This window comes from Myotis daubentonii, chromosome 3, assembly GCF_963259705.1.
Source record: "Myotis daubentonii chromosome 3, mMyoDau2.1, whole genome shotgun sequence".
NCBI classification, from domain to species: domain Eukaryota; kingdom Metazoa; phylum Chordata; class Mammalia; order Chiroptera; family Vespertilionidae; genus Myotis; species Myotis daubentonii.
Genome location: NC_081842.1, coordinates 51,354,991 through 51,381,811, shown reverse-complemented (window position 1 = coordinate 51,381,811; position 26,821 = coordinate 51,354,991). Strand labels below are relative to the sequence as shown.

The window sequence follows — 26,821 nt, the reverse complement described above, 5'->3', positions numbered from 1 at the left end:
CCCTGCTCCTAGATGCTAGAAAAACAGAGTTGAAAAAGCTCTATCCATGCCATTAAAGAGTGTTTAGGAAATTTAAGGGAAAGGCGTGTAACTATATGTAACAACAATTCAAGGAAGTAGATGCTATTATTAAGAAAAAAAGGCTTGTTTGGAGTAGGGAAGACTTCAATTGGTCATGTCCTAGGCACTTATGCTAAATGCTTTGTATTTATTTCACCTGTAATTGATAGCAATTTTATTAGGCCTGTATTATCAAACCCATTTCACCCATAGGGAATCAAGGCTCACCTCTCGTTCACCTAGTCATTCATTCAACAAAACATTCTTGAATGCAGAGTATGTATTCCACCCTATTGTGTGCATTCAGGATCAGTCAGTGTCCTCTAGAAGCTATATTGCAGTGGATATACAGTCTATAGTTTGCATACTTATTAATATGTAAAAAAAATAAGACGTAATTTTAGATTATCAAATGCACTTTAAAGAAAAATGAGACAGGTTGAGGAGATATAGAGAATCTGACTGGGGGTTGGGGTAGCTGTTTTAACAAGAATTATTAGGGAAGGCTCCAATAAGGAGGTGTTATCTGAACAGAAACCTGAATGAAATGAGAAAGTGAGCCATGCAAAGATGCGGAGAAAACTCATTTCATGTGCAGGAAGCAAGTACAAAGGCTTAGCTGGATTCAAACCCAGGTCTGTTATATCTCAAAATTTTCAACCACTAGGCTCTATTGCCAGATTTGGCTCTCAAAGGCTGGGAAGGCTTTTACAAAGTGAAGAATGTGGAGAAGGCATTCTAAGCAGAGAGAAGACCAAGTTCAGCATCCCGAGGAGCTCTGATCCTTGGGCTAAAACAGGTTATTCCCATGAATCCTGGGGAAAAAATATCCTTAGCACGAAAATGACTTCAGTCTCTTTCCAGTGTGAGGTTCAGGGACTTGTGAAGTCGAACAGCAGCACATGCAGTTCTACCTCTCTGCTTCCCAACATCTCTGAACCTCAGTGTTTTCATGGCACGGAGCCAGAAGGCCTTGGATTGAGTCCTCTCTGACCATTGCAAGTAATAATTTTACTTGGAGCAACAAGGCTTACAAGTCAGACAAACCTGGGCTTACTTCCTCTTAGACTTCAGTGGTTCTCAACCTTCTGGCCCTTTAAATACAGTTCCTCATGTTGTGATCCAACCATAACATTATTTTCGTTGCTACTTCATAACTGTAATGTTGCTACTGTTATGAATCGTAATGTAAATATCTGCTATGGAGGATGGTCTTAGGCGACCCCTGTGAAAGGGTCGTTTGACCACCAAAGGGGTCGCAACCCACAGGTTGAGAACCGCTGCTTTAGACCAAAGATCCGCTCTGCAGATTTTGACCCCTGGTCCTTTCTGAGGCAGAGTGAGAAGTGGAGTCACAGAGACCATGCTGTGAAGCGAAGCATGGCTCTGCTTCTTTCTAACTCTGATAGTCTGGAAAAACTATTTAGTTTTTCTGAACTTCATTTATCTTTAAATAAAGATGATAATCTAAAATCTCATGGGATAATGTGGTGATTAAAGGAGTAATGTTGCCGAAACCGGTTTGGCTCAGTGGATAGAGCGTCTGCCTGCGGACTGAAAGGTCCCAGGTTCGATTCCGGTCAAGGGCATGTACCTGGGTTGCGGGCACATCCCCAGTAGGAGATGTACAGGAGGCAGCTGATCGATGTTTCTCTCTCATTGATGTTTCTAGCTCTCTATCTCTCTCCCTTCCTCTCTGTAATAAATCAATAAAATATATTTAAAAAATAAAAAAGGAGGTAATGTATAAAAGGCTAACTGCGGCCCTAACCGGTTTGTCTCAGTGGATAGAGCATCGGCCTGTGGACTGAAGGTCCCACGTTCGATTCCAGTCAAGGGCATCTAGCTTGGTTGTGGGCACATCCCCAGTAGGAGGTGTGCAAGAGGCAGCTGATTGATGTTTCTAACTCTCTATCCTTCTCCCTTCCTCTCTGTAATAAATCAATAAAATATACTTAAAAAAGGCTAACTGCGGTTTCTGAACTGTCATCTCTGCTCAAAAGTCACACTGCCATTATTTATGTTATATTTATGCACCTTTGACAAAACATGCACTCTCCATGGTTTCTCCCTTTGGAAAAAATGGGGATATTAGTCCTTTCCTCTGGACTATTGTGAGGATCAAATGGGAGAATCTTTTGTAAGAGCTTTATAAATTATAAAATGCTGTACAAACATGAGGGCTTCTTATTATAATGTACATATGTTTGGATTTGCAAGATGTTAGTCATGAAGACCATATATGATCTTGGTTTGTGGCTCATTCATTCATGTATTTTTTGAGTTCATACACTCAGGGTCTGTGCTAGGTGCTGGAGAGAACAAGGTAAGACAGACATGATCCCTAACATCAAGAGTAATCTAGAATGCCTGCACATTCCAGGAACATCTTCATGTCTGTGGTGTTTTTGTGTGTGTGGGTTTGTTTTGTTTATTTGTGTGTGTGTGTGTGTGTGTGTGTGTGTGTGTGTGTGTTTAGCTGCTTTTATAATCAATTTATTTTAAAAATCAACTCAAAATAACTTTATAATTTCATTTGGCTCTTGACCTTTACTGTACCTAAGATATTTTTTAACCCAGGAAAACAGCTTTGCTCATCATGCATTGACTTTCATTTTAAAAATACACTAGTATTTTAGGATTTACATATTCATTTGTAATTGAAAGCACAAGATCCCCCAAAAAAGATAGCGAAGTGACTTCTGCTCAGTTTGGCCTGTATTCACTTATTCATGAGTTTGGAAGTATGACGCTAATCAATGACCAATCTCCTACAGGAGACTCGTGTGTGGGCCCAATGCCATTGAGGTGGAAATTCAACCCATATGGAAGCTGCTTATTAAACAGGTAAATATCTTTTGCTTTCTTTTTGGAAAAACAAACAAAAGAACTCTCATCCTTTACTTTTTTTTTGACATATAGATGTGAATGTTTTTGAAGGAGTTGGTTCACAATTGTAGGGGCTTGCAAACCTGAAATTTGTAGGGCAGAAGGCAGTCCAGAAGTTGAGAGAAGAGTTGATGTTGCTGTCTTGCCTTTGAAATGTGTAGGGCAACTGGTAGGCTGGAAATTCAGGAGGATTTCTATATTGCAATCTTAAGGCAGAATTCCTTCTCCTCTGGAAAATCTGTTTTTGCTCTTAAGGTTTTCAACCCATGTTATCAAGGGCAATCTCATATACTTAAAGTCAACTGATTGTAAAGGTTAATCACATCTGCAAAATACCTTCACAGCAACATCTGGTCTAAGGTCTGACCAAACTGAGCACTACATCTTAGCCAAGTTTACACATAAAATGAACTATCACAATAAACCTTTTCTTTTTCTTTTTTTAGAAAACACCTTATTTTGGCTGTCTTGCCAAACATTCAACTCTCTCTTCTTATCCCATCCTTTACTTTTTATTTTCTACTACTCAGGGGAATCTTAAGCAACACACAGGTATTTTGATGTGAACAAAATCTATTTTCATGCAAATTCTCTTTGTTATTACTCCATTGCCTTTAGTCCATGCCTTTCTTACCTATTGAGGTTTCCTATTTTAAAAAATATTTTTAAAAATATATATTGTTGTTCCAGGATTTCTAATTGGTCCCTTTCAATAATCACTTGTTTTAAATTCAAATCTATTTTAAGACATCTCTTCCCAGTCTGAGGGAAGAGTCCTGTTTCATAATCTCCTGTTTGTTTTTCTTAACATTTTTATAGTGATTACAGTGGGGGGAGGGGCAATGCTTAGATTGCTATGATGTTTTTGAGGATTTTAGACATACTATTTTGGTCTTTTTAAAAAATATTGCTCTGCTGTTTCCATTTTCTGAGAATGACTTCCTCCTTTGTAGGCAGATTTTTGTTTGTTTGTTTTTTAGAGTATTTTCTTTGTGTGCTTTGAAGTTATTTTATATTTTTGGTAAACTCACCTCAAGTGGGATTTCCCCTCCTCCTTCATTTTTGTCTGTCTTCCTGTACTCACTCTCCCTCTTTAGTGGCTCTTACTGGTCCCCTCAGGTCCCCAGTTCAGAAATAGGGCCTATACAGGAGGTTTGGGTCTGCGCGCTGTGAGGTGCAGGTGCTGAGCCAGGTTGGGGCTTGGGCAAGTGCACAATTGCACCATGATCTCTGTTCTGTCCTACTTCTCTTTCCGCTGGTGAACCACTGCTTGTTATGACTTTTCTCAACCTCTGCTCTTGGGCAGGGGAACCCCATTGCTACCCATGTTTTGCTCTGCAAGCTTGGGTTTTGTCCCCTGCCACGTATGGGGCACTTTCTGTTTAGACCCAGTACAACTGAGCTTCTGTCTATTCCTCTTCTGTCCTTGTCTGGAACTCAGTAGGCTGATTACGTTAGTCCTCACTCAGTTGCATGTTTCTAGTCTATTTCTAATCCACCACAATGGTAATTTTATTTTATTTTTCATCATGGTCATATCTTTTATAAAATAAATTTTTATTAGACTCTTTACCTTAGGTTCACATCAAAATGGAGTGGAAAGGACAGAGATTTCCCACTTACCCCCTGTCCCCACGCATACACAGACTCTGCCATTCTGGAAAAGCGGGCTGCTTCTTAAACTTCTTATTCAAGTACATTTTCAAATTGCCAAATACTCTCCCAGGTGTCAATTGATCTATTTTGAAAGAAGTGCTAGTATTTTTCTGGCACCTACTTACCAGGCCTTTAATAGAAAAAAAGCAAGTAAAACTGTTTTTCTCACATTTGGTTTCAAAACAATATTGAATAAGAGAACTACATCAATTATGATGGTATTTAACAAGAAGTATTTAACAAATTTTCTACTGAGTTTATAAACTGGAAATCATATTATCATTAATGCATAATCTACAATTAAGACATTTTATGCCAAGCAACCAGAAAGCTATAATTTGTAAACAAAAAAAGTCATTGTGCAATAGAAATAATACCATAAAGGAACAAAACCATTAAGGGACAAAAGCTTTTTTAATGTACAAAATATACCTAAGGGTTTAAGAAACTCTTAAGGTACAGCCTATTCACTTCTTAACCAGATATCAGTTCATTTTTAGGACTAAAGTAGAAGTGTAATTAACATATTAGAGAACTATAGAAAATAGAGGTAAGAAAGAATCGCGCTGGTCTTAGATATTTCATCTAATTTATAATCATCATAAAGAGTGCTTCACCAAGAAAAGAATCCTTGCTTTGCTCAGATGGGCTCTTTAATTCTCACTACTTGTGTGTGTCACCTGACCATCTCTAGCACTGCCCCCTCAAGTTGTTCTGCTACTATCATTAATAGAGAAATCAACAGGAAATGTAGTTGAATGTATTACCAAAATATACCTGCGTGGATATTTAGCTTTGGGGCTGGCAATGCAATCTGCCCCTGGTTTTTACTGCAGACTTGGCTAACACCTTTTTCTTCACTGCTTCTCCTGTTCAAGGGAAGGCCTATGCTGACTTGACTGGCTGTCAGAGGATCTTTCTAAGATCTGTAACATAAGAGTAGGTTATTTTAAAATGTCCGGGTAAAATTAGAATCTTTAATTTTCATTGCACTGTTTGACTAAATCTATAGCATGTGATAACGAGGGGGGGGAAAAAACCTGCACTAAAAGTGTTCAAAATGAAGTTTGTTTAAAAATGAAACTAAATCCAGTTTCTCTACCACTATGGGTAAATATGTTTAAAAATGTAAATTGTTGCATTTTGATATTAGTAATGTATTTTTGAAAATTCAAAATAATAAAATAATTTTGTTTCCACCTTATTACATTCTATGTTCTTGACATTGCCTCCACCGAAATTCATGGAGTTCTAAGGGCATTCTGAAATAGTAGAGGTTGTTGGATGCTATAAAAAATGGGAAATACAACTCTATAAAGAAATGACATCATCTTAACTATAAGTGACTTAAATGTTATTCTTGTACCTGCAGGTTTTAAATCCATTTTATGTGTTCCAAGCCTTTACCTTGACTTTGTGGATGTCTCAAGGTTACATAGAATACTCTGTCGCCATCATCATCTTGTCTGTTATCTCCATTGTCTTAACTGTGTATGATTTGCGACAGGTAAGAACTGAATTCACAGTTGGATTCTATTTACTTTCTGGCTATATGAGAAGCAAAGTACATGAAATTTGCATAGACAGCAAGGACTTGCTTTGTTAAACATATGCCAAAACAAAGAAAGAAGCAAAGACTTACTAAGTGTAAGATCTCAGGAGGAGGGCTTCAGGAATACTAGGTAGGTTTAAATAACTTTGGAAACTCTGATTTTTGGCTAACGTCTACATTGAACACTATATTTAGAAGAACTTTGATGCTGTGTCTGAATATTATGGGAAAGAATGCTGTCATGGATTAATGATGCCAGCCATGGTTTTAGAAAGAATGATTGGCAGCATCCTAGCTGTGTATTTTAATAAAGACTGCTTCAAGTCTGTAGTGACAGAAACCCAACTTGAGCTAAATTAAGCAACTCACTTAAGCCATTTTAGGGTTTTTTTTTGTATTTAGATAGATCCAGGTAAAGTATTCAAACAATGAATAGGAATCTGTTTGTCTTTATCCCTTCACCCTGCCTTACCAGAATGATACTCAAAGTATGGTCTGCGGACTGGGGCTATTCTGCAAACTATTCGTTATTTGTGTGTGAGTCAATAAGTACTACCGAACTCAAGAGTAGGCATTTACGAACTTTTTATAATAATTTGATATTGTCCTAACCCTCAAGCATGTGGTCATTTTTCTATGAATCATGGTTTAAGAGATAATGTTTTACAATATGTGGTCTTTACACCCAGACAGAGACGCTCCATACAGTGGCGAAGATGGCCACAGCAGCTTCAGGTATATCTCCCTTCAGGGCTCATGATGTCAGTTGAAGAGAGGGAAATCCCTACTTATGCCATGTCCATCTTCCCCAAAAGTCCCTGGTTGGGACAGTTGGAAATGGAATATGGCAGTGCCACATGCTTTCGTCTGCCTCCAAACCCTTTTTCTTTGAGCTCTTTTAATTCAGTATTTCAATGTGTCCTTCATGCTGTAAAACACGCTATTTTCCTTTGTGACTAAATGTTCTCCCAAGGTGGACTCCAATTTAGTCTTCACTAGGAGCTTTATGTTTTCCATGCAAGCACATTCTTAATCAGAACATGGTTTTTAAGAGCTTCACATTTCCCTTACGCCTGAAGCCCCTCATAGGCTGTCCTGCTAATTCCTAGATCCCTGAGTAATGCAAACCCTTCTCATTGGTGATGGTAAGTTGACAGTTTATGACCTCTCCCTCTCCCTCTCCCTTACCATCTCTGTGTACCTTATAACCATTTAAAATCTTCCTTTTTAAAAAGTCAGTCTTATAAATGACATAACAACATATTTTGAAATAGTATTAGCTGACTATTACCTACTAGAGCAGCGGTTCTTAGCCTTCCTAATGCCACAACCCTTTAATACAGTTCCTTATGTTGTGGTGACCCCCAATTTCATTATTACAAATTGAACATAATTAAAGCATAGTGATGAATCACAAAAACAAGATGTAATTATATATGTGTTTTCTGATAGTCTTAGGCAACCCCTGTGAAAGGGTCATTCAACCCCCAAAGGGGTCAATACCCACAGGTTGAGAACCGCTGTACTAGAGGCTCAGTGCATGAAATTCATGCATGGGGGAGGAAGGAGAGGAGGGGTCCCTCAGCCCGGCCTACACCCTCTCCAATCCAGGACCCCTTGGGGGGTGTCCAATTGCCTCTCGCAATCTGGCTCCTAACCACTCACCTGCCTGCCTGATCACCCTTAACCCCTCTGCTTGACTAATTGCCCCTAACTGCTCCCCCTCTGGCCTGATCTCCCCTAACCATTTCTGCCTTGCCTGCACCCAGGACCCAGGATTCCCTCCTCCAGCTGGTCACAGGCAGTAGGACCTGGGCTTCCCTCCCTCTGGCCGGCCACAGGTACCCAGGACCCAGGCTGGCTTTGCCTGGGCTGGCCACAGCAGCAAGGGACTGTGGGGCGTGCGGCTTGTCCCTCTCTCAGGCCGCAGCTTGGCTGGTCCCCATTCCTCTCTCCCAGAGTTGAGTGTCTGAGCTGTTATGGCATGATGGCATGAGGGCATGATGACCATTTGCATATTAACTCTTTATTATATAGGATAACTCCACCGCTCCTCCAAGTGTCAGATTTCTATAGCATCTTTCTAGAAAATGTTTTACTCCTTTGTGTAGAATTCATCAAACTGAATCATAGAGCAACCCCGAAGGAATATCTAACTGTATTTGTTGTATATTTTCAAAAGCCTGACAGTAGAATAAGCTTTTTAGACATGATGAGCAATGATACTTGTGTCACCTTGTTAACTCTGTTGAACTGTTGAATCTATCAAGTCTCAAACTTCAGTCTTCATCTAGAGAGGAGGAAACTAAGATACAGGGAGCTTGATCCAGATCATAAAGTGGGTTGGTGACAGGCTGAGCTCCTGGCTTTTCATAAAATGCAATTCTACTGCATATAGATTATTTCCTTAGCACAAAACCCTTTCCAAAGTAGCACCATAGCCGGCAATGATGTTAAACATCACCATAGGAGAATGAATTCTAGCTGTCATCAGAGTAAACTCTGGCCAAGTATTAGAGAGGCAGATGTGGAGGCATTGGAACATGCCTAATGGAAAGAGACCTTATTCCTACTCTGTTTCAGTCACTCAACACATATTAGGTCTAATATTGCCTTTTTTAAAATATATTTTTATTGATTTTTTTTTTTACAGAGAGGAAGAGAGAGGGATAGAGAGTTAGAAACATCAGTGGGATGTGCCCACAACCAATGTACATGCCCTTGACTGGAATTGAACCTGGGACCCTTCAGTCCACAGGCCAATGCTCTATCCACCAAACCAAACAGGTTAGGGCTAATATTGGCTTTTTATTTGGTGTTCAGTACTACACATTTTGAGTTATTAAGTGTTTGATGAGAAGTAAGAGAAAAGCAATATGTATTTAAAGATTTAGAAAACAGGACATAAAAATGAAAGGTTAAATGAATGGAGCTACTTTGAGCTAGAAAGTGAGGACTAGAAGAGCTTTGATTGTTTGTTTTTGTTTATTTCCTTTTTTGAATGAGTAACTGAGTGTTTTCCTTCACGAACTAATTTAAATCACAAAAATATTAACAGTGACCAGTAACCTCCCTTTGATGGTTACAAATCCTTTCTGTCTGGCTATCAAGTCAGAGGCAGAGAGACTGTGCCGGTAAAAACTCTGAGCATTTGAGCAAAAGCATGAAAATACATACCAGGACAATAAAAGACCGGATACGTTCTGCTCAGCCACAGTAGGGAATTATAGTGTTTCAAACTTTTACTTTTGTCATTTGGTAAAGGTATGAAATGTGAAGCCTCCAGATCAAATGTCTAGTTACTGGTTTTTGAGAAATCTTTGTTTTAGTAGAATATCTAATTTGATACCTGCAAGTCACTCATGTGCTTTCTGGCTTAAGTCAAACATTAGTGAGTACAGTTCTTGCAATGTGCTTCATTCTTCTGGGAAGACACCTGCATACCACAAACAGAACAGTTAATCACCAATCATCTCAGGGTCCTGAGAAAAAATACAGAATACTCTGAGGACTTTTAGCAGGGAGATCAGTGTTTCTTAGTGGTTAGAGCATCATCCTGCCCAAGGAACGGTCACGGGTTTGATTCCTAGTAAAGGCTTGTACCTAGGTTGCAGGTTCGATCCCTGGCCTCGGCTTAGGATTTGTGAGACTGAATGATGAATCCTCTCTCTCCTACCTCTCCCCTTCTTCCATTCTCTCTAAAAATTAAAAAGAAAAAATATCCTCTGTGAGGATTAACAAAATATAAAAAGAACCTCCCCCTTACTATTTGTGTTACTTGACACTATTTGTTACTTGAAACTTTAATAATCTGCTTCCTCATCTATAAGATGTGTGTGTGTGTGTGTGTGTGTGTGTGTGTGTGTGTGTAATAATGTGTGTGAAGAACTTATGTTCCCATACACTGTGGGCACTGAACACATGTTGTTAGTTCTTGTTATCACTGCTGTTGCTGTTGCTAATTTTATTATTATTATTTCTGGAGTGGAGAAGTAAGTGATGGGAAGATGGGAGGGGGCACAGAGATTGAAGGGAGGAGCCCTATACTTAACTTGAACAAGGAAGCAGCATACACAAGGCTTCCAATGACCAGTGACTCATTCATCTTGTGACTCTAGGGACTCTCTTCTCCTTCCCAGGCTCACTTTACTCAGCTGTAAAGGGTGGAGGTGAAACTCTGTTTTATTAGGTCCCACTTCTTTAGTACTCATTTTGCCACAGCCACTAATAAGGAATGCAAAAACAAACAAACAAAAACAAAAAAAAAACACCAAAAAACAAAACAAACAAAAAACCCCCACAAAACTTTGAAACAATAAGAAACTTTCTAGTCCCTGGAGACCTGGGAGCACGTGTTGCAGACTTGAGTCAACTCCTGTAGGACCTTGTTAGATGTTAGACTAACTATCCAGATAAACTACTCACTCAGGTTGTATGCACATAATAGAAATCCACTTAAATTACCTTATTCACAAAAGGGATCTATAATATAAATATGCATCATAGCTCATGGAACCCAAGGACATAAAGTAAGGAGGACTTTACCACAGGCTGAACCCAAGAATTTGGTTACTCCCTCCGGCCTCCTAGTCTCTGACAGAGATGGGAGGAAGTGCACATGTTTTGGGGAACGTGCTCCACCTTCACTCCTCTTCTCTGAAGACTGAGTGCACCTGAGCTGTGGCAGCCTGCAACTAGCTTGTTCCATGTGACTCTATCCCTCCACTGCCACAGTTAGTTGGTACCAGGAGCACTTGACCTACTGGAATCCAATCCATCAACAGGAGCGATGCTAACATGTCTTTTTGCCTGAGATCTTAAAATAAGGGCTTAAAGCTGCTGCTCATCTGCATTAGAAACATCATCTGAGAAATGATGTATAGCCAGGACCAGGGTGGCCACACTTGATGCCTGTGTATGGACAAGCAGAGAAGAAACTTCAGCAGAAAAAGAGAGTGAAAGAATGAACCAAATATGCAATGAGACACAGAGGCGAGCAATGAACAATCCAGCAGAGACAGAAAGAGTCACCTGCTCCTCATGGCATTTCCTGTTCTTATTCAGAGCCCTTGGAAGACTTGGCTGCACTTCCTACCTTAGGTTCATAAGACATCCCTGCAGCCTCAAAAATTCTCATCTTCTGCCTAAACCAGATTTAAAAATTACTTACAATCAATGAGTCCCAGGTAAAGGGTCTGTTATGTCCCCTAGAATGTTTTCACATATTTCTCTTGACTTAGATACTGTTTTTGTCCTATACATTTCCCATCTATGTGTTTATGACAAATGTTGAGTATGACTCCCTCCACGTTCTGTGTGGAGTAGGGTTCGGTATCTGAAAGAGGAGCCGCACAACAAATGAGAGAAAAAGACACGAGATAATTTTGCAATATTGGGGGACCAGGCGGGCAAGTCCCGAAGGACTTCCCCCTAAGCTCAGGTCGCTCTGATCTTTTATTGAGGTCGGGGTAGCCTTAGGGTAAGGAGGTCTGTCTGGGGTAGCCCGAAGGTAAGGTGGTTTGTTTGGGGTAGTCCTAGGTTAAGGAGGTTTCAATGACACACAGATTAGGTCATAACATCACCCTTAGGCAATTTACATGATTAAAGGTAGGGAGGTTGCTTCAGCTATCTTTATCTAGATTAACTGGGTGGTGCACAGTTCTGACCTTTGCTAGAACTTCAAAGGTTACTAGCTTTTGGAGGGTCTCTGTCTAAACTCAGCTAGTGAAGACAATGAATGGTTTCCGGCATCTCCCCCTTATTTTTTCTTTAAAAAATCAAGTATCTGTAGACTAGAAATAAGAGAACAAGTCCCATTTTCAATGTCCAACAGTTCTGAGTCCAAGTTTCAATGTCCGACAGTTCATGTGTACATGCCAGCATGAAATGTTGGTTCTGGATGGTGGAAAATGCAGGTCCGGTCCTGGGCACCCTGCAGCGACTCATAGCTGCTGACTGCTAGCATGGCAAGGCGTCTTCACCATCTCCATCTCTGAACTGTCTCTTCTGTCTTTGTGGCTGGCTTTCTGGGATCCGTTGTTAAAATATGACTGCTTTAGGTTCATAGCATGATAAGCAATTTTACCACGAAATGAAAATTTTCGTTAATAGTTTTTGAATAATTACTTATCTCAAATTAGCCAAATTTAATGTGAAAACTTGACAACTATGTTACTGTCAAATTTAATATTTTAACAATAATCTTAATTTACACTGTAAATATTAATTGAAAGGATCACTTTACATCCTTGAGGAGGCTTAAGCATTTCTGTTGTTAGGCTAGATTTAAATTTAGAGTCTGTTAAACTAAGCCTCGTTTTTCTGGGTACCATTTACAGCTGGACCAAGTTTCTTCTGTTATTTGGTTCCTGATATGGGCTGGGCATGGGAAGCAAGAAGCAGCCAAGGGGACAGGAGACCTTCCTCAGAAGGGGCGAGTGTTCAAGCCCCTGCACCACTGGGGGGGTGAGGATCTGTGCCCCACCTCTGTTGAACCCCAAGTTTTCTCCTACTGGCTCCCGACTGTGCCTGTCTTAGGTTGCCCCACCCTGTGGGGTCTTACCCGTCTTTGACTACCAGCCATCTCTGGGCCAAGTAGGGTGATGTGAGGTTCAGTTCTGTCTCCTTGGTAGCCTATGTCCCTCTGGCCTCCATGCCCAGCAACTGCCTTTGGATCCCCTCGCCTGCTGGCGGGGTCCGGGGATTGATCATAGGGAATCCAGGTTTCTTCTCCAGAGAGGGCCCAACTTACGCCATTGGGCAAGAGACAGATCCATGGTACCAGCTTTCCATGATCTCAGCTTGAATGGAGAGCTCAGGTAACAGCTGTAGACAATTGATTGTGAGAAGAGGAAATCCTCTTGGCAAAAAAGGTCAAGAGAGGTCAATACAGAATGCTTAAGTGCCTTCCCAGGAGGGAATAAATCCCTTCATGTCAAAGAATTAATTTGTAAGTTTGTTTGGGATAAATGCACAATATACTGTTGTAAAGCATCAAAAATTATTAATAAAACTTGTAGAATACCATGTAAGAATATTCTTTGCTCTAGGTCATGACAACTTAAATTTTAAACTCAAGGTTTGGAATGAGGAACCTAGTTTTTTTTTAAAAAAAGAAATTTACAGAAGCAGAGACAGTATGCTATCTAAATTACAATTTTGGGTGAACACATTATCTAGCGTCCTTGGTGACCTAGGTTAAGCTTAGGCATGTTATCTAAATTACAGTTTTGGGTCTAGAACCCTTGAGTTACCTGGGTTAAACTTAAGCACTTAGGCAGTTTTGGTTCTCCAGAACACTGAGTTGACATATTAACTGGAGCCCTCTAACCTTGGGATAGCTGTGCTGTCCTTCCCAGGTAAAGGAAAAAATGTGTCTTTTAAGATCAGTATGAAACTATAGTTTTTACCTGAAATGATTGTTACCATACTTTACTTTACCATGCCCCAGGTGGTCTCTAGGCTGTTTTTTGTTTATTGTTTACAGCTACATGGTAAGGCTCCAGGCGCAAGATCTTCAGTCTGGCTAGATTCCTGATGCAGTTTAATATTTCTAGCAGGAATCCATACGGGTTTGAAAAAATTCTCTGGGAATATACAAGCGTACCCTCTGCCAAAGGTTAATAATGGGTCAGGACCCTTCCATAAACCAGATTCGGGATCCTTCCATTTAACTAGACCATTTTCTTTTGATTTATTCTGACACCAATGTAGTTCCATAGGTGTCTTTCCATCAGCATCACAAGTGAAAAAATTTAGAGTAATTAGGGCTTGATGCAGCCTACCCATGGGTGATTTCTCCATCATCCCCCTTTTTTGTTTTTCTAATTGAGATTTCAGTCTTTGGTGTTGACGTTCAATAATGGCCTGTCCTCGGGAATTATATGGTATTCCCGTAAATGTGCTGAATTTTCCACTTTTTACAAAATTCCTGGAATTGAAAGCTTGTATAAGCAGGTCCATTATCAGTTTTAATAATCTTTGGAATTCCCATGACAGCAAAAGCAGCTAGGCAATGATTAATAACCTGTTTTGCCATCTCTCCTGTAGATACAGTGGCCCATAGGACCTTTGAAAAGGTATCTACAGAAACATGTAACGCCCCAAGACGTCCAAAAGGAGTATAATGTGTTATGTCCATTTGCCAGATATGGTCCCTTAGCAAACCTCTAGGGTTGACTCCTGTGTTAGGCCCTTGAGGAAGATATAACATGCAACTGGGACATTCCTTGATAATCTGTTTTGCTTTCTGTTGAGAGACTGAGAATTGTTTGGACAACATTTTAGCAGGCTGATGTAAAAGCTGATGAGACTCTGAAGCCTCTTTTAATAAAGCAACCAATTGATCAGCATGTGCATTTCCCTTAGTTAATGGGCCAGGTAATACACTGTGAGCCCTGATGTGAGTGATATGAAAAGGGTACTTTCTCTGCTGCACAATCTGCTGAACCTGCCCTAATAGTAAGCATAAACTTTGGTCACTAAGCCATTTCAACCGGGCAGTTTCAATTCTACTTACTAGGCCCGAAGCATAAGAGGATCAGAAATTATGTTAACAGGCTGTTGGAAATCTTGCAATGCAGCCATAATAGCTTCTAATTCAATTCTTTGCACAGAAGTATGACTGGTCATTATGACTCTGTCAGAATTTATAGTATGATAGGCAGCTTTCCCATTTGATGATCCATCAGTAAAAACAGTTAAAGCTCCAGGAATTGGTTCTTGCCTAGTATTTTTTGGTATAATGATGGAGGTCTTATTTAAAAATTGTAGTAGTTTATATTTTAATAGGTGACAGCTAAGTTCCCCTGAATATCCACTTAGCCCAATTTGCCAATTTAAGTCAGTTTGAAATAACATTTATTCTTTTAACTTTACTTGTCCTAAGTTATGGAGAGTAAATGACATTAAATTTCTGGTAGTAGTCTTTGGGTAAATTTACATAAACTTTGTTTAAGGAGGCAAAACACAAATTATTCACTTTAGTTTATGAGGCCCAATATATTGATTTTTAATTATAGTTAGACATCTGAAGGAAACCTCTTTTTATTTCCTTCCCGACAGTTTTCTTTCTCACACAAGCAACAAATGTAAGGAACATGGTTGCCTTGAGATTTTAACAAATACTGTCGCAAAGCTATATATTTCAAGTGATTTTTCATTTATGGTGACTAATTTTTAGTATTTTAACAACAATCTGTAAATGTTAGCAATTATATTTTTAAAGAGTATACCCTTTGGCTTATTTGCATATACAGAGGAATTATGGGAAGCCTTCAGTAACCTTTTCAGAAGAATTTACTAGGATTCAATTGCTTACAAGGATAGTAATTTAAGTAAGTATTTTTTTAAAAAGCAAAGCAAGTAAATTTAGTATTTAGTAAACTTCTGATTCACAAGGGGCAAACGCTGCACCACTTCCAGCCTAATTTAAAATGAAGTAGTGAGGAGCTTTGGTTATTTCAAATTACATCTTAAAATTTCACTGCTGTATTTTAAGAAATATTAAAAATAACTTGTTTTGCCCTTTCTCAGAGGCAAAAACTTTATATTCATTAATTTTTATTTGATAAAGCTTTCCATGTGATTTCAAGTATATTAAATTTAGCTAAATTTAAAAAGAGAGAATAAACTTTTGAAAACATTTCAGGGCCCGTGAAATTTTGAAATTTCTCAAAGTCATTCCTTGGTTATAGTTTTGAAATCCAACTTGAAAGACCATCAAATATATATAAATATATAATTTAAAAATTATACACTTATAATTATTAAGAGATATCAATTAATTTAAACTGGTTTTAAAATTTCAGCTGGGATCACAGAAATTGGATTACTGCTATCAGTCCCTTATAAATACTTTGACATAAGCTATTTAACTTTTGTTTAGGGAGGGAACATAACCTTTAATTGTCCTTAAGGAAAGCAGGGTTTTCTAGATTTAAGAGATTAGAACACTTTCTGCCCCATTTGCATTTCTGTAGTGAAATTCCGCCTTAAAGCTCCACCCCTGAAATTCCATCCTGCCTCAGTGAGAAGACATTCCCTTTGTGATTGGCTAAGTCAGAGGGAGGGAGGGGCCTTTGTTGTTCCAAGATGGCGGCTCCCAGGGGGAGCAGCAGGCCATGCGGCCAACATGGCGGCTGCCAAGTCAGGCAGCTCAAAGTGGTGGCTGTCTACACTGTTTTCTGACAGAAAACATGATTTCCTTATTCTCACAATAAACAAGGGAAGAGGAAACCAAAATTCCTAAAAGATAGATGGCCAACATTATATTGTAGACAAGCAGAAATCCCATTAGCTGTTTACGCCTTTTATAATTATTTTAAAGAATATCAAGCAAATTTAAACTGGTTTTTGTATTAAAAATTTCAGTGGAGATGACAAAATTAATCCTCTTTTTTAAATCTGATCAAGAAGTAACATATTTTGAATTCCTAATCATTTAAGGGAGAACACATTTTATTCTTTCAAAAACAAGTTATACATTAATTAATTTCTCCTGATTCAATTTGCACTTTAAACTTTCAGAACTTTAAATCTTAGGTAGCAAATTAAAACAGCATTCTTCAAATCAATACTTTTACATTTAAGGATACATTTCAAATAAAATATAAGGCATTTTCAATTAATAGTTTAACTTCTATCATCTTGACTTTATACTAGACATACTCAGATCAACAGTTCAGTTTTATGTCACTTCAAGATACCTAGGTATAAACTCCAAGGTCTTAAATTTCCCAGCAGCTTTGGAAAACCACACTTGAGGCTGGCAAGGCAGGCCTGGCCCAGCCTTTGATTTTAAAAGGACCAGAATTTTTTCCTCTGGGGAAGGTCAAGAAACAAGGTTGTAGCTACATTGTTTCCTGCCCCTTGCTTGCCGGTGGGAAGTTTCAAAATTGGCCTGGGGGGCAGGGAGGTGGGGGAGGAAGGGGGGGCTGTTTTCCCTGGAAGAACAGGTTTGGCCTACCCTGGACCAATCAGATGTAAATTGACCACATTCTTTTTGAATTTGCTACAGGCGGGAAGCAACTAGCCCCTTTTATCATTAGAAATGTTTTGGCCAGCCTTTTCAATAAACAAAGGGCCGGTTTTTTACCGGGGCTACTTAGATTTTAATAGAGATTTTAATAATTTTTGAGATTCAAATTCAATTATTTTAAGGCATTTACTTTAGCAAATTTTTGTAACAGAGACAATTTTACTGAGACCTTTTAGAGGTCTTAAAATTATCTTTGGAGTAGGCTTAATTAACATTATTATGGAAAAATACCAATCTTGTTGCTAGAATTTCTACCCTGGGTCAAATTCGCCATTTTCCTTAGGAAACAATAAGTCTTGGGTTTTATTCTGCACATTTGTAAAGAGAGACTCTAGCTCAAAACTCTATCTAAATGTCCAAAATCGGAACGTGCGCGCATTAGTTCCAAGCCAAGTTTTCTCTTTACACGTGAACAGAAATCCCAGACGCATTTTAAATTTTGTAAAACTTTTCAATTACGAGAAGGAGACTTTAAATTAGAGGAGGGGTCCATATTGGATCGCCATGTGCTCCCTTTTCCTTTCCACCACATCCTGCTTTTGGGGGAAGTTTCAGCAAATGACTCAGATGGCGTATTTGTTCCCAAAGTCATGCTTAATAGAAAAAGACATTTTAAGTTTTTCCTTATTTCGCTTTCTAAAGCAATGGCTAGCACCCAAGGTTATCTTAGCCAAAGTTTGATGTTCCAAACATGTTCTCCGGTAGTTTTTAAACAGAACATTAAGTAATCCCATTGCGGGAGAGCTTATAGCTCTGCGCTCTCCTGCCATCTTTGAATCTCTCCGAACCAGAGAGAGATTCGGCAGCGGCGTTTCATTTCTTATTACAGATAGATTCCAAATACAAATTAAGATTTTAATTTGGGTAAGAAAACACATTAAGATGACCATGGCACTATTTTTTTCAGCCTGATATAAAAGAGTACCTTTTTCAAGAAAAAATAAAGATTATATTCTATAATAACATGCAAAAACTGTAAAAGATTACCTTCTAAAATTTTAACACTTGAAACATGCAAATCAAAAGTCTATGATAAAGTTTCTTAGTTTTTAAAAGCCAAATATACCTTTTTAAAGCTGAATCCACTTTTTTTAAAGCCAAATCCTGCCCCGTTTGTTAGCCTGGTTAAGAAAACGTTCCCAGTGTACTTACAGACCCGGGCTTCTGTAGTTGATCCTGGGCATTGCGTGCGGTAGATTCCCCCTCACCTTTTTTCGGTGAGTTTTCCACACCTTTTCGGTGAAAACGTCCTTTTCTCGCTCCAGCGAGACCTGCACTTCCAGATTACCCGTCGGGCGCCAGATGTTGAGTATGACTCCCTCCACGTTCTGCGTGGAGTAGGGTTCGGTATCTGAAAGAGGAGCCGCACAACAAATGAGAGAAAAAGACACGAGATAATTTTGCAATATTGGGGGACCAGGCGGGCAAGTCCCGAAGGACTTCCCCCTAAGCTCAGGTCGCTCCGATCTTTTATTGAGGTCGGGGTAGCCTTAGGGTAAGGAGGTCTGTCTGGGGTAGCCCGAAGGTAAGGTGGTTTGTTTGGGGTAGTCCTAGGTTAAGGAGGTTTCAATGACACACAGATTAGGTCATAACATCACCCTTAGGCAATTTACATGATTAAAGGTAGGGAGGTTGCTTCAGCTATCTTTATCTAGATTAACTGGGTGGTGCACAGTTCTGACCTTTGCTAGAACTTCAAAGGTTACTAGCTTTTGGAGGGTCTCTGTCTAAACTCAGCTAGTGAAGACAATGAATGGTTTCCGGCAGACAAACTTCAGTCTCTCTTTTAAAATCCTTTTACAATGTTCATTTCTTCATTTGGAACTCAGGTCTACCTTTCTTTAAGGAAACCAAAAAGAAATTTAGAAATGTATGTGTAAGTTAGGGGAAGGGTTGTAGAAAGAAAAAAATAGGTTTGATTCTCTACTCTAGAAACCCATGTTTCAGTAAGGGAATTACTCAAGATTACCTAAGTTCTTGACCTATTAAATAAAAATATCCAGGGTATAAGCAGGAATCTGCACTTTTTAACTGTTTCCTAACAAGTGGTTATGCATTCCAAAGGCATAAGAGCTCGTGTTTTAGGGGAATCCCCCAAAGGACAAATTCAAGCACTAAGATCTCAAATCTATTTATCTATCTATCTATCTATCTATCTACCTATCTACTTATCTATCATCATCATCATCACCTATCTATTTGTTATCAGTTTAACATATTTCTTCACTCTTTTTACTCTATAAAATATGCTGAAATCTGTGGAGATTAATTTATGTATTAATTTGTTTTATAAAGAAGGGTCATACTATGGATGTCAATCTGGAAGTTGCATTTTTCACTTTACAATATGTACAATGACCATCCACCAAGGAAGCAAATACTTCTAGATCATGTTTAAAAATAATGACATGATATTTCATGGTACTACACCATAATTTACTCAACCATTCTCTTATTTATGAAAAATAATGAATTTCCTATCCAATTTTTTCACCACAAATATTTTGAATTAAACATAACTATAATATAGTTGATCCTTACATATTAGTGTTTGCATTTTTTAAAGCAAAGCAACCAAATGCCCATTTGGTAAATGAAAAGATATGTATATTTTAGATACTAATAGATACTGATGTTGCTTAGTCCAAATTAAACAATTTATTATTCTATCAGCAGCATATGAGAGTATTCATTTCCCCAGATCTTCACTAATATTTGGTATTATATGTGGATATTTAAAATTTTTTAATCTAATATGTGTTTTAAAAATTGTTTCATTAATGTTTTAGTTTAGATTTCTCTGATTACTAGTGAAAAGAGATACATTTTTCTTTGTCTGATAAAGATTTGTATTTTTTTCTATTTACTGACTTTATATTTATCACATATGTGGAAAAGTTTTATTTTTTAGTCTATTTTTCTTTTCTTGACTTTTGTCGGTTATTTAAAATGTGTCTAATGAAATATATTTTTCTTTTTTTATGGTTTCTGGTTTTTCTGTTCTGCTTCTAAATATGTTCTCTTCTGAAATTAGGTATTCTCTTTTTTCTATTTACAATTTTTAAAATATTTATTTTAAAATCCTTAAGGGAATTTAAACATTCAGGTTCTACATTTTAACAGAATTCCTAAATGTTTTTACTCAAAACAGTGACTAATATGGGAACTTCAGATTTGATGGCAGTAATGCAAGATTTCTTTAAAAAGACATTAATCCTATTAGCAGTTGGTATTTGTTATTAGAAGTTTATCTGACTCAACCTGTAAGGCATCTCGTAACACTATACAAAATGGGCCAGTTTCCTGAGACTGTATCTTTGCAGCTTAAATCATAAATCCTTAATAGTCAATACCTGTTTAGCACTTTATAGTTTGCAATGGTCTCCTGCATCCATAATGAATGTGCTTATGCGGAGCACGGCAAAAAAAATGATACACATAGCATTGTTATACCTCCCACCACCTGAGAGGAGGGACAGGGGATTCAGAGAGGTGAACTGATTTGTTCATGCTGTAGACCTTAGTCCAGATTTCCAGACTCCAAGTTAAGAACAACACACCATTCCACTGACTGGACAAAATCTCAAAGAGACCTATGAGTTTCACTGGGATAGTAAATGACTGATTATATATATGTTTTAACAAAAAGCAGATTCGGGGAAGGATGTTGGTAGGAATGAAAGACGGTGCATCTACTGCCATCCCCTATCATGCTGCACAAATATAGGCCTTTAAAAGTTGAAAGAGGGGGTATTTACAGGAGTCTTCCTGCATCTACTGTCGTCCTAAATCATCCCGCACAGAGAAAGCATACTTTGTCAAAGCAAGAAACACACTGTCAGTCCCTTTCTAACATTTGGTGCAGGTTTGAGTGCAAACCTCAGCACTCAACTGTATTTCTATTGAACTGTAGTGCATACTCCACTGCTGGCTCCATGGGTGGCTGCTAGAAATAGTGCTGAGTGCCTGGCCCATACTGCTTCATTCATGACTGAGCTGGGCTTAAGAGATACCTGATTTAATGCCCTCATTACTTATCTCTGGAGGAAATCCAGCCACAGCAAACACAAGGACGATGCATAGCAACAGATGCCAAATAATAACAGTATGCAAATAGTCTTGGAAACGGATTCTGGCCCCACTGAACAGGGACTAGAGAGCCAGAGGGGGCCTAATGAAAATCAGGCAGCGAGCTTCAAAATCATGGCAAGCATCACAGCACTTGCTTTCTCCTAGCTGGTTGGTTGTCATAGAAACCTGTGTTTGTAGAGTTTCTGAGCACATTAGCTCAAAGAGGATGCTTACATTATCCTATCCCAGGGTTGCTGGGGAAGTAGAATAATTCAGTTCTATTAAATAAATATTTGCTGAGGGCCTACTATGTGAGAGACTTCAGGGGATACACAGGTGAATGTGTGGTCCCCTCTTTGAACTGCCTGACTCGCAGGGGAGGCCTGACAAGAAGACAGATGGCTATAATGGAATGTGATTAGCACACTAACACAGGTGGGAACACCAAGAGAAGAACAACTAATTATTCTTGGGGATGTTAGGGACTTATGGCATGGAGGTGACATTTGAGCAGGGATTTATGTGAAGAATTAGAAAGAGTTTGCTGGTAGAAAACTGTGATGAGCATTCTAGGGAATAGCTTGAGCAAAGCAATGGAAGCACGGCAGGCTACAAAGAATGCTAAGCCTCATATACAAATCCAACTTTATGCCATCATGAGTTTTGAGAATTACGGTCAAGAATTCTTAATGCATTCTTCACCACTTCCAAATGTGTTGATGAGCATCCTCTTAAGCTATGTTGAAGTTATCAAGGCATTGACTAAAAGGGTTTGCTAAGCAAGAAAATAACTTAACAAAGTTTATCATGAAAGATATTTATCTTCTTAAAGAAAAAGAGCTATTTTAAAGCACTTTAGGAAAACATATCCATCAACATAAAAGGCTTTTGAGTTAGATAAACCTGGGTTAGATTGTCAATCTTAATACTTAGTAAGTAAATGATTGTGGACAAGTTACTTGAACATTTTCAAATCCTCCTTTTTTTGTTGTTTTTGTTTTGTTATATGTACACTAGAGGCCCGGTGCACAAAAATTTGTGCACTTGATGGCGGGGGAGGTGGGGGAGATCCCTCAGCTCAGCCTGTGCCCTCTCGCAGTCTGGGTCCCCTAGGGGGATGTTCACCTGCTGGTTTAGGCCCACTCCCCGGGGGATCAGGCCTAAGCTGGCAGTCAGACATCCCTCTGGCAGCCTGGCAGCCCTCAGGGGATGTCCACTTGCCAGCAGGGAGCAGGCCTAAGCTGCAGTCGGACATCCTTAGTGCTGCTGAGGAGGTGGGAGAGGCTCCCGCCACCACCGCTGTGCTGGCAGCCATCAACCTGGCTTATGGCTGAGCAGAGCTCCCCCTGTGGGAGCGCACTGACCACCAGGGGGCATCTTCTGCATTGAGCATCTGCCCCCTGGTGGTCAGTGTGTGTCATAGTGACCAGTCATTCCCAATTGTTCTGCTGTTAGGGTCAATTTGCATATTACCCTTTTATTATATAGGATAGAGGCCTGGTGCATGGGTGGGGGCCAGCTGGTTTGCCCTGAAGGGTGTCCCGGATCAGGGTGGGGGTCCCACTGGGGTGCCTGGCCAGCCTGGGTGAGGGGCTGATGGCTGTTTGCAGGCTGGTCAAGCCCCCCAGTGGGGACCCTCACCCCTTGGGGGTGTGGCCAACCTGGGTGAAGGGCTGAGGGCTGTTTTCAGGTTGGCCACAGCCTCTTCAGGGTGAGGGGCCCTACTGGGGTGCCTGGCCAGCCTGGGTGAGGGGCTGATGGCTGTTTGCAGGCTGGCCACACCCCCTTCAGGGTGGGGGTCCCCACTGGGGTGCCTGGCCAGCCTGGGTGAGGGGCTGAGGGCCGTTTTCAGGCTGTCCATGCCCGCAGGCTGGAAGCAGGTATCTTGGGTTTATTTATCTTCTATAATTGAAACTTTGTAGCCTTGAGTGGAGCTGAGGGCTGGCAGGGCAGGCGGGAAGCTTGGCTTCCTCCATTGCCGGGGGCAACCAATCCTCCTGCTTGTTCCAGCTCCATGGCCGCCACCATCTTTGTGATGGAGTGATGGTTGATTTGCATATTACTCTTTTATTAGATATGATTGGAGATAAAATTTTCATTATAGAATTACTTAAAAAAAATTTTTAAATCAAGTACTATATTCCAAGTGCTTAGAACATTGTTAGTCACAAAGCAGTTGCATAACATTTTAAACTGTTTAAAAAATAATAATAATTTTAGTCATTTAGATACTTTTGATATTCCTTTTATGAAGCCTTGGAGGTTTTGAATAAATCTCTGGTATATAAAATTAATCAGTATAATGCCATTTTAGAGCTTGAAAGTGGTCCAATCCAATGTCATTTGTTTACAGAGGAGACAAATAACTTAAAAGATGACATTTCTGATATACGGGTACATAGCTGGTAGTGGGGAAGCCTGATCCACAAATGGGGATTCCAGATGGAATCCAGTGTTCTTGCCACAGAACCGCTGCTGACTTTCTCACCGTTATCCATCATTAAAGCGGATGTCCCAACAGGCAAGCCTCAGGAAGTCAAGTTAGGGAAATGAATATGTGCCTGACAGCAATATACTTTCTTCCACTCAATTGGTCCAAATGATTGAAGTTTAGCTTTTCACGCAAAGCTGGAGTAAATAATAAATTGTTCTATATAAATATTAACACAGAATTCATTATGTTCTCTCAAGAGGAAAGTTGCATAATTGTGTGTAATGCTTGTCTTAGCTTGGTGACACTTGTAATGTCAAAAATCATCCACAGAACAGATAAAAATAATATACTCTAACATCTAAAAGGAAAGGGTTTGTATTTGAGTTAGCTTAAGCTGTGTGTAAGTACTGTTGACACTATTCAGACCTCTTCTACTTATTGGTATCTGAGTAACTGACACCTATACAAAGATGGGCAGTGCCTTCCAGGGATGCCCCAGCTGGGGCAGCATCCCACTCCCTCCAGCTGACAGCGCCCCCTACGGTGGGTGTGGTAAACTGTGTGGAAAGCATAGCAGTCTCACCTCTGCCTCCCTGTATCCTGAGTTATCCTAAGAGATACTGCCTCCACTTCTCTGGACTGCTTTGCACAGGGTCATATCTCAGTTATTCCACCTCAAGCAAACTCTTCCACCTGATGTACTCAGACAAACAACTTCTTATTAATCATTAACGCTCTTTGAGCTCTTGCCACAATAGTCAATACTATCCAAAGGAATAATTAAGGTAACAATGAACTAAAACAACCCTGTAGAATAGATACCCAGTATAATCATCTCCACTTTCAGATGAAGAAAACAAAGTTAAATAAGCTAAATAACATATAAGTGGCAGCATCGGGATTCCAACAGAGCAGTGTGACTCCACTCTGCAGATTTCCCCAATGTGAAAACCCACTCATCATAAAGGAGAGGATGACCGTTCCATGGTCAATCAAAACACAACCCAGGCATTCACAGACTCTTCCAAAGGAAAGCCACTTACAAGTCGCCCTCAGTGTTGTTGTTTTGCAGACAGGGAAACAGAGGCACAGAGGGCGAAGTGACCCGTTTATGATCTCATTCTTCCCCAATCTAATCTTACATCCTCCAGAAGTGAAGCCTTTGTGCTTTACCTTAGGTCTGTGAGGGCAGTGGCTGTGCATTATTTTTCCTGGGATTGAAATAGCATAAAACCAATGAGCATATCTACTTCTGTAGATAGGTGGTTGGGTAGAGTAGGTGTTGAAAGAGGGAAGCAGGAGCATCAAAAGTTGAACTCGAGTCTTTGTTCAGAATTAGTTTGGCTATGACAGCAGCCTCGGCATTTACTGTATTGAGAAGATGTTGGTTTCCTTATATGTTTTCCTTGTGGACTAATATTAAAACATTGACTCTCAATTGCTAGCAATCAGTTAAGCTGCACAACCTTGTGGAGGATCACAACAAAGTCCAGGTTGCAATCACTGTAAAAGGCAAAGGTAAGTAAAATGTCTTCTGCTATTGTTAGCATGATAATATTTCAGGGTGGAATTGGTCTCATTTATTATTATTAGTCCATGAGAAAAAGGCTTTTCTGACTGAAACCAGGACTGGGGCTAAAGTGAGGCAAACAAGGCATCTGAGATGCAAAATTTAAGAAGACAAGATCATACAAATGCTGACCTGTACCTGCAGGAACTCTGAGAGTGAGAACCTTGTTGAATTTTATACCCTTGCATGGCTCATCCTCATCCCAGCCCAGATTAAACCATTCTTACCTCATGTATGGGTTGCTTCAGATTTCCTCTACCCTCCATATCTCAGTTATTTAAATATTACTGGATAAGCCTTCCTATGGCTTTTTAATTTTCCTAACTAACTATTCCAAATAGACCCTGCATCAGAGATTTTGATCTGTTATCCAGAACACAAGCCTGAATGAAGCTTGTAGATGGCTGGCTGGACACTGGCATTGGCTCTGGACTTAGCCTGGGGAGTGGGAGGTGGCCGTGGCTCTCTGTGAGGAATGAGGAGCTGTGTCTGGGGCAGCAGAAGCTATCTGTAAGGTTTACACTCATTCTCATTCAAAGGAAGGAGTGTGCTGCAGGGGGTCAGGAACTCAGCCAAAGAGGGTAAGCAGCAACAAAGAGGCAGTCTTTTCTGTTGACCAAATGTCCTTGAATGACTTCTCTGGGCAGAGCACTGTCCCAGGTACTAGGATCAAGCTGAGGTCTTGTTGCTGAGCTGGTCCTTTGCTATGGCCCAGGAATTAATTCCCTTGTCCCGGTTCCTGGGAATTTGTGATTGAGTGGAAAGGGGCTGGGGCAGGTGTGCACCCTGGATAGTTCTTGCCAACAGGCTGACATGAGTTTGCAGTCCCTTTCATTTTTAAGTAAAAACAGGAGAAGGTCAGCTAGTCATGGAAACTCTGCTGTTGTATAGGTGAGCAGGAGCTGGAATCCCACTTCTTGGTTCCTGGAGATGCCCTCATTCTACCAGGAAAATGCTCATTGCCATGCGATGCTATTCTGATTGACGGGAGCTGTGTGGTGAACGAAGGCATGCTCACAGGTAGGCAGCTATCATGGAGCTTCTTTTTCCTGTCCAACAACTAGGCCAAGTGTTAGCAAAGCAGACCAGTGTATACACACTGCCTTATACCAGGCCCATGCTAAGCAGTGATGGAGGGGTGAGGAAGACACAGTATATGCAAATAGTAAACATTTAACAGTAAAAGAATCAAGCCATGAGAAATACAAAACTAGAAAAAAAAACAACCTAATACGACATGTGATTAATTAATTGCCTGATGGGTGGCGTGAATAGGATGAGTTGGGTTCTGAGGAGGGTGGGGTCACTACACTGTTTGGTGCACAATCTCTTCATAAATATGAGAATGGTTTTTATTTTTATCCAAACAAAACACAACCCAAAACTACCAAATCTCACAACTGGCAGGGCGCAAAGATTTTATCCAGCCCTGCTCTCTGTAGATGGAAATCTGAATCCCAGGTGTCACTGGGAAGGAGACTGAGTTGTACCTTTGGGGAAAGGCAGTGTAATGGTTCTGTTCTTTAAACATGTGTTTATTTTTTATTTTTT

The 26,821-nt window shown here is 39.8% G+C and overlaps 1 protein-coding gene across 2 annotated transcripts in view; it reads left to right on the top strand.

The window, feature by feature from the left end:
- ATP13A4 (ATPase 13A4) overlaps positions 1-26,821 on the top strand; it is a 254,995-nt gene that overhangs the window by 164,100 nt on the left and 64,074 nt on the right. For both annotated transcript variants that reach the window (XM_059687405.1, XM_059687406.1), the window contains 4 exons: positions 2,838-2,907; positions 5,978-6,112; positions 25,146-25,218; positions 26,162-26,290. In XM_059687405.1, coding sequence (XP_059543388.1) covers positions 2,838-2,907; positions 5,978-6,112; positions 25,146-25,218; positions 26,162-26,290 — 407 coding nt within the window. The remainder of the gene's footprint in view (positions 1-2,837; positions 2,908-5,977; positions 6,113-25,145; positions 25,219-26,161; positions 26,291-26,821) is intronic.